The following is an 8,730-nucleotide window of genomic DNA, read 5'->3' as shown; positions in this document are numbered from 1 at the left end:
GCGTCCCCGCCCCTTCCGTCGCTCTCTCTGCACGAGGCCCGTCTACATGGGCGGTGCGAATACAAATATCCTTCTCCCGCCCCACCCCCGCCTTGACTCCTTGTACTCGACGTCTCTATGACCACCCTCCGCCGCCCGCTCCCCCCCGCTATTTGAGCGTGCTGCCCACACCACCTCTTCCTTTCGCCCGCCCAGAATGGACCAGGGCAGCTCCCCGCCCCGCCCCCCGGCCCGTCCTCCCCGCCGGCGCTCCCCCTCCCCGCCCCCGCCCCGCACGCAGCTGCAGACGACACTCCCTCCCATCCACCACCTCCACCCCGCCCTCGCCCATCCCTCTCATCCCCCCACCACCACCTCCCGCCTTCGCTCCCCCCGCCGTACATGCACGGCGCAACATACCCGCTCCCCTCCGCGAGCACCCTCGGTGCGCCCCCCTTCACACTCTCACCCACCCCGCCCGCTTATCCCCCTCCCTGCCCAGGCGTACGCTCCGCGCCCGATGATTCCGACCAGGAGACTGCCCAGGGCCGCCAGAAGCAGAAGCGCCGTCGCCAGGCCCTCAGCTGCACAGGTGCGCGTCCGCTCTCCGCCCTCCCGTTCCAGACGACCTCTGCTCACGCATACACCCATCTCGGCTCTGTCCGCGTCATCGTACGTACCATCCTCCGCGCTCGCCTCTTCCACACCCCCGACCACGCACGCGCTCCCGTCTCGTACGACCTCACGCTCGCCCCCCACCGCCGGCGCCAGAGTGCAAGCGGCGGAAGATCAAGTGCGACAGGTGAGACTCCCCCGTCCGCCCCCTCGCGTCCGCTCCCCCCTCATTTTGCGCCCCCTTGATCGCAGAGCAAACCCGTGCGGGCCCTGCGTCCGCCGCGGCGAGCAGTCCAAGTGCAAGTGGCACATCATCGAGCCCATGTAAGTCCGAGCCCGCGCCCCCCGGGGCGTGCCTCCCCCATCACCCGTACGCTGATCGAACGCGCGCTGTTGCCGCTGCGTTGCCAGGGAGAAGTATGTCACCAGGGCCGAGTTCGACGAGCTCATGGCCCGATTCCTCGGGCTCGAGGCGCTCGTCCTCCGCGGCGCTCACTCGGGTCACCCGCCCCCGCATCTCGCGTCCGGCTCGGGCTCTGCGTCAGCGAGCTCGCCCCCCAATCACGTCCGACATGCCAGTCCGCGCCCCTCCACCAGTGCGAGCATGTCCGCTCTCATGCCGCTCACCTCCGCAGGGCCGCCCCCGGAGCCTGTCCAGGGCACAGCGATCACACCGTACCACCAAGCGTACGGCGGGACGGGCGCAGGCCCGTCGTCGTACATGCGGCCCCCCTCCCCGCGCTCGCCCGTGCGCGAGCGCGAGCGCGAGCAGTTCCACCGCACCTCCATGTCCGGCCCCGCGTCCGCGTCAGGCACCACGCGGAGCCCGACCATCGCGTACCGGACACTGCCTCCCGCTGGTCCCAGCGGCAGCGGCAGCAGTCGTCCCGGTCCCAGCGCTTCACCACGCTCCCCACACCACCTCCCGCACGTGCACGCGCTCCCGCCCCCGCACGCACACCACCACCCGCACCCGCACCCGCACCCGCACTCACACTCGCACTCGCTCTCGAGCGCGTCACCCCGCTCCCCGCCGACGCAAGCTCTGTCGCCGCGCCTGAGCACCCTCCGCGGTAGCGCGGGCTCGTCCGGGCCCTCCGTCCGCAGACAGTCGATCTCCCTCGCGGACCTCACGACCCCGTACAACACCGAGCCGAAGGCCCCGCCCTCCGCTGCCCCTCTTCCTCCTCCGCCCAGATGCAGACCCCGACGCTGGCACAGCCACCACCCGTCCCCCCCGGCCCGCCAAAAAATTGCAGCGCGCAGACGGCAGCGACGCCGGGCCCTCGTCTGCGCCTCTCCCCCCCGCCGCGAGGCCCGGCCCCCGTCGAGGCGTCCCCTCGCCCCCCTATCCCGCTCGTCGCCCGCCAGGAGGTGCCGGTCTAGAGCCCCCGCCCCCGCCGTCCGCGTTCTCGATGCAGGCGCACCACGCGCGCCGGCTGTCCGATTCGGACGCCGCGTACGCGTCGTCCCTCGCGCACTCGCCCCCGCCCTCGTCCGACGGCTCGTCGCCCGGGCGGGGGGACGGGGACGGCGCTCGTCCCGGCCCCGGGGCTGGGGCATGACGCAGGTCGTTGCTACCGCTGCTGCTGCTGTGCACCATCAGCCTGCGTGCGCGCATCCCCATCTCATCCACCCGCTCGCCGGCCGAGTCTGCTGCTCGGTTTCCGGCTTCTGGTCTTCTCCCATCCCAGCTCCCCTGTGCGCCCATCTCGGCCCACCCGTCTACGCACCGCCCCGGCTGGACGACCCGCTGGCTTCGGCCTGTGCGCGTTCGGGGCCCCGCGTCGACCGCATCGCATCGCCCCGCATCCGATCTGACACCCCCTCGAGCACGCACGGACACGCACCGCACGCCGCCGCGCAGGCGTCTGGCGCTCCTGGGGCGCGGCCGCGGCCACTGAGGCCGTGCGGGGGGCCGTTCCCGAGGAACGCCAGGACGCGCTGGGACGCCACCGCTCGAACCCCGAACGCGCGCCCCTTTCTCTGTCTTTCCGCCGCAAGCGCACCGCGAGACACGACCGCTCCTGGTCCTGGGTTTCCTGTGCGCTCGATCCCGTCCCCACGCCCGATCCCGTCCCAGCTGCGCTGCCGCCTTTGTCGCCGTCCGTGCGGTTTCCTTTTTAGTGTACGATCCCGGTGGGTCCGTCCTTATTTATTCGAATGGAACGAGAGCGCGTCCGTGCACGAACCGAGAGGCAGCGAGCCGCCCTTTCGCGACCGGCCGCGCGTGTGATGTGAGCCCCCCGTACCGTACAACCCTAACGTATAACCCAGCCCCGCTCTCCGAGGACCCCGCCGCCCGCATACCGTACGAATCCCCGCGCCTATAACCAGTGTATTGATCACGCCCTCCCCCGCCCGTACTGTACGCCCACCCGCCCCGCCCGCACCTGTATCATATCTCCCCAAGGCCCCGGCCATGTACGTCATTAGGCACCCCCTGCACACGCACGCTAGTGCTACAGTACCCCGTCACGCCCTGTACATATACACACCGAACACCCATACGACCCGCATCTGCCCCCGGCGCGCCCGCCCAAGCCCCTCGCGGCAAGCCCCGGCCCCGCCGAGCCATTGACAATTAGCGACTAGTTGGCCGTCCGACGAGGAAGGAGGCCGCCCTGGTCGTTCAAGCCGACAACGGCCCACTGCGCCCTAACGTCCAAGGCCCCGATCTCGCGTGTCGCGGCTCGCGGCTCGGACCCGCGCGCGGCGGAGCTCAAAGCGCTGATCTCCCGCCATAATTGCGCTGGATCGGGTGCGCGCCCGGGCCCCCCCATCACGCGCGCGACGCGCGTGCCTGGCCTACCGACTCCTGGCCACTCGCACTAGCACCGTTGCACCGTTGTCGAGGAGGAGCGAACCTGCCAGACGCAGACAGTCGGTGGCGGGCGTGGGAAGACGCGGGCGCGGTTCCCGTTCGCGTGCGTTCGTCTCGACCGCGACCCCGCCGCGCGCACGGAGCGCGGCGGCGAAGGTGGACACTAGGATACGGGGGTGCGACGTGCGAGCTGCTGTGTGACTGCTTGGCTGGCGGACAGGTGGGTGACAAAGGCATGATGCATGATGATTCGTGATGGACACATATACGCATGAATACGTAGGGACTACGGAGCGGAAGGAAAAAGGCGAGAGAAAAAAGATGGAGTGGGTGATCGAGCTCTCGGGCGGCGGGGTGCGGTCGGTGCTCGGTGCATACGTCAGCCCCTGCTGCATCAATCACCGCGTCGGCCTACGTCGTGACACGAGGCGCGGACGCGGACGGACGAGGTGGCAGGTGGATACAAGGCGGGGGCACGAGGCGGGGCGGGGAACACAGCGGACAGAAGCACTTTTCCACCGCCTGCCGCTGGACAGGCTCTAGGCTCCGGCGGTGGGACGAAAGGCTTGGGATGGGCACAAGAGCACAGGAAGCGTGGCTGCACTTCCCGCCAGCTCGCAAGGCGCACGGGTGGCAAGTGACCACGCAGCACCGCGCCCTCGCGGACCGGGGTGGCGAGCGAGCTGCGCCATCGGCGCCACAACCGCAGCAGCCAATCGGCGCCGAGGCACGCGCGTGTCGACTGCACGGGGCAGATCCAATGGCGAGATGCATGGGAGGAGGGGTGAAGAGGCGGGCGGCACAGGCGCGGGGAGACGGACCCCGCGTCCGGAGGCTGTCAACCCGCGCCACCGTGGGGATTCGGGACTCGGAGCAGGTACAGCAGGCCATCAACTAGCGGAAGGCAGCCTGACGACGCGTCCCAGGATATGAGCCTAGAAAACGGTGACGCCGCTTTGAGTGCCCGTGTACTGCGACTTCATGTCGTCCAGGTCGGTGCCATCGTCCTGAGACTTGTAGTCGTATTGAGAGAGGCTGCCCATGTCCGACGTTCCAGCGGTGGACGAGAACGAGGAGCGGCGCTGCAATCTATCAGACTGCGAATATGCCATTCCGCCAGGGCGATCCGATGCGCTGACAGCACTGCCCACAACGCTGGCAGCGTCGGTCCCTGCGGGCCCAGCGTCCTGCGAGATGATTGAGCTCGCGTAGGAGCCGTACGTGCTCCGTTTCGCGCCATTCTGGCGGGGGGCACCCGGGCCGAATGGACCGGCGGCAGCGAACATGGGGAGACCGGAGGAGTAGGTGGCTTGGGAGCGCAGGGACTGGACGTCGGAGGGGATGTAGCCCAGGGCGTCGTGGGTGCGGTAGAAACTCGCGTCGAAGCGGCTGGGAGTTCCGGATCTCCGGCCTGGAATAAGGTTGCCATCAGTTGACGTCAACAGACACGGCCCACGCGCATTCAACCCACCGTCGCTCATCACGCTCCCGTTCCCGAGATAATCCCTCGCGCTCGTCTCGTGCCGGCGGAACTGGTCCATTGCCTTCACCAACGTGCGCCTCGGCTTGCTGAACTGGATCATGCTCGGCTGGAGATTATTGAGCGGACCTTCGACGAGGCAGTTTTTCTCCTTGTAGTGCGTCAGCAGGTAGTGCCACAGCGGATGCTATAGCGCGGTATCAGTACTGACAGCGCGGATTTAACGCATGCGAGCCACATGCCTTGCTGAGAACCTTCGGGTTCCCGAGGATAACGACTCCGTACTTGGCTCGCGTGAGTGCGACGTTCAGACGCCGCGGGTCGTTGAGGAATCCGATGCCCTGGTGCTCGTTGCTACGCACACAACTGAGGATGATGTAGTCCTTCTCGCGTCCCTGGAAGGCGTCCACGCTCGCGACCTCGATCTCCTTGTAGAGGTCCTTCTTGAGCGAGCCGTTGAACTGCATATAGTTGACGATGTACGACCGTTGTCCTTCATACGGTGTGATGACGCCGATCTGGCTGGGAACCACGCCGGACTTGAAGAACTTGGTCACGATCTTCTCGACATTAGACGCCTCGGTCCTGATGGCGACGTCAGCGCGCTGGCACACGTACGTAAGCACAAAATGAAAACGCACCTGTTTAGGAAAGATGTTCCACTCGATGAGATCTCCTCTTGGCCCAAGTTCTGATAGAAGAACATGGGCGTGTCCGGAACGGGCCACGGGAAATCGACGTTCTTCCTGAGCCGCTCGGGAGCAGTAACGCCGTTCTGGAGCGTGCCTTCGTAGAACATGTTCGACGGAAACTCCGACAGGCACGGATGCATCCGATACTGCACTTGCAGCCGGATCGGGCGGTTGTTGAGCACGACGAGACGCTCGAAGAGGGACTGCGTCAGGCCCGCCCGCGCTGCCTTCTTGTTCATGATGACAGGCCCGAGTTGCTATGTCACCACGGGTCAGCGCTCCGCCCGCCGCATGACGCCAGAACGGGAAGCGCACGCACCTGGTGATCACCGACGAGAACCACCTGCTTACAGCCGAGCACGAGCGGGATCATACACTCTGTGTCGCTTATTAGCCGAGGCGGCGTGACAAAAGCTTTAATCCCACGCACCTGGCTCCGCCGCTTGGGTTGCCTCGTCGATGAGCACCGTACGGAACTTGAGCTTGTTGAGGCGGGGGTCCCCAGCACCGACACATGTGCAGCAGATGACATCGGCCGCACCCAGGATCTCCTTCTCGCACTGACGGATGAGTGCCTTGTACTTGCGTTCGTCGTTAGAGCTCAGCTCGCCCTGCTCGTTCTTGAGCTGGATGAGCTTCTGGAGCTCCACGTGGGTGGTGTTGTTGGCGACTTGTTGATGGAGCGTGAGGAAGGAGACCGACGAGTCGAGCGCCTCGCGCGACTTGGCGCTCAGTCGCACGACCTTGAGACCTGTCGAATGGATCTTCTCCGTCAACTGGTCGACGGCGACGTTGGAAGGTGCGCAAACAAGGACCTGTCCCGGGTTCATCTTTGCGAGGTGATAGACGATGGAGGCGGAGGTAACCGTCTTCCCCGTGCCCGGAGGGCCCTGAATCAAGCTGAGGGGCTTCTGGAGGACGCTCTTAACGGCATACATCTGGGAATGGTTGAGCTCCGGCAGGCCAGGTGCCGAGAAGCGTTTGGGCATCTGTGTTCGCAGCACCTGCGGCTCCAGATCATGGCCAAGCAATTTGTGGTACTGCAAGATTGTCAGCTCGTCAACTCTACACCCCGTGGGGTAAAGATGTTGCTCACGATGTATCCGCTGACACTCTTCTCGTCAACAGCGAACGTCTTCATAGCGAGCTGCATGCGGTCAAAGCTCGTCGACTTCCAGACAAAGTCCGCAGTGAAGCCGTGCGTTATCTCCGTCGGCACTCCGTCGGACCGTCGTAACTCCAGGCCAATCTCATCCGAGACGTCTGCGCACGCATATAGTCGGCATGCGGCCGGTACGGATACAAGGTGGGGACTTACTGTTCGGAATCTTGATGACATGTCCATCTCCTTCCCATGTCTTGTGAAGAGTGCCGTTGTACTTTAGGCGTAGCTCGTCGCCAACTGCGAGCCGGACTTCCCCGCTCTCGAGCTTCGGCAGTCCAAACCACGCCACGCGCTTCTGGTTCAGCCCAAGATCCCACCGCACGTTGATGTCCGTCTGGGTCTGAGACTCCTTCAGACGCTTATCGTAGTCAGCCTCGATCTTGACAAGGGGGCCGAAGATGTTCTGGTACTGGTAAGCATCTTCATAGTGGGTGATTACGTGTTGCGGTTCGTCATCAATTCCGGGCTTCTCCAGGTCGTCCAGCGTCGCGTTCGCGTTCTCGCGCCACAGGTCCTCAAGCCGGTTGATTTGTTGGAACGAGATCTGGCGCGAGCGGAGCTGCTCCTGCTCGCTCGGAGGCTTGACGAGCCACGAGAGGAACGACCGGTCGTCGATGAGCGGGGCCCAGAGCGTGGGGTTCCACGAGATGTCTTTCGATACCGCAGCACAGGGCTGTCTGTGGGCCGGGCTCGAACTCTAACCCTCGCAGGAAGGGGCAAAAGAGGCGCGCGCGCCACTCACCGGCAAAGGAGAACGACGACGGTGTCGCTCTTGGCGGGGATGAAGCCGAGCATGAACACGTTCTTGCTCCCGCAGTTGTAGCACTCCGGGATCGTCTCCCCAAGCGGGCTCTCGGAGTGGAGGATGACCTCCTTGTGCTTCGCGCGCACGAGGTGGTTCACGATGTGCGACGCGGACGTGTTCCCGCGCGAGTTGCAGAACCACTTGGAGCATATCAGGCACTTGACCACCGACGCGGGCGAGTGGATGCCGCAGTAGCTGCCGTAGCGAGGGGCCCCGATGAGCCGCGCGGGGGCGCACGAAGGGGGGCCGAAGCTGACTCACCTGCAGGCGTGCGGCGGGAGGTCGACCTGGCCTTCGTCCTTGAGGTCGTCGAGCACGGCGTCGAAGTCCTCATCTAGCGCGCCGCGGCTGGAGGTGTGTGTGTGGCCCGCGCGCGAGCGGTTTGTAGGCGAGGAGGTGAAGGAGCGATCGTCTGTTATTGCCAGGCCGCCTAGGTCGACGGCTACGCGTTCCTGATTTGAGGTTGTAGCGGTGTAGACGGAAGAGTTGTCGTCGACGACACCCATGCCGCCGTATGACGAGGCGGAGTCGTACTGGAAGTTCTCAAAGGTGTCCATGGTGGAGGGGGAAAGGGATAGCGAGTAGATGAGAGAAGGACAAGGACAAGCCAGCTCCAAATCTCACAAAAGCGTTCCTCGTGAGAGAATATGTCACGTGTTGGACTGGATGGATATATCGCAGCGCCTCCGAGAGGGCTTTGCGCAACTTAGCGACAGCCACAGCTCAGTATGGCCGGATTGCGAAGCAACGGCAGGTTGACAGAGCCGAAGTTATTGTCAACGTTAGTCATCGTCAGACTCGGCTTGACGAAAGACTGACAGCTTATTTGTGCACAGTTCATCGACGGACAGTCGTACTCGAAGGGAAAGCTTGATGAAGCTTGCCGTGTACTCCGTCTCGATAAGCCTTACCCTAAACCTCCAAGGCAGTCCCAAGTACTCACAAGCAGAAGACTTGGATCTTATCGTGGGGGATCCTCCATCATCACGAAATTCACGCCATTAACGTGGTTGAACCTTCCAGGTCCAGGAATTTGAGGTCACTCGCGCACAGGCAGAGAAGATCCTCACGGACGCAAACGGCAGCGTGGCAGATGCACTCCAAAAGCTCCTCGCAGCATAGAATTACTAAATGGATGTATACTGAGTAGCGGTGAAAGCCATTTGTAGA

The 8,730-nt window shown here is 64.5% G+C and overlaps 1 protein-coding gene across 1 annotated transcript; it reads left to right on the top strand.

Moving 5' to 3' along the window:
* Positions 1 to 381: 381 nt before the first annotated feature.
* BXZ73DRAFT_101608 (uncharacterized protein) lies at positions 382 to 2,159 on the top strand (the record flags this gene model as incomplete). Its single annotated transcript, XM_048014958.1, has 6 exons — positions 382 to 424; positions 482 to 571; positions 751 to 781; positions 847 to 918; positions 1,006 to 1,667; positions 1,966 to 2,159. 6 exons carry the CDS (start codon positions 382 to 384, stop codon positions 2,157 to 2,159), a joined length of 1,092 nt encoding a protein of 363 aa, XP_047877759.1.
* Positions 2,160 to 8,730: the final 6,571 nt, after the last annotated feature.

The sequence above is a fragment of the Epithele typhae genome (genome assembly GCF_022376455.1).
Source record: "Epithele typhae strain CBS 203.58 chromosome Unknown BXZ73scaffold_25, whole genome shotgun sequence".
Lineage (NCBI taxonomy): Eukaryota > Fungi > Basidiomycota > Agaricomycetes > Polyporales > Epitheliaceae > Epithele > Epithele typhae.
Note: the sequence above shows the minus strand (reverse complement) of the source record. Positions and strands in the feature narration are given on the sequence as shown.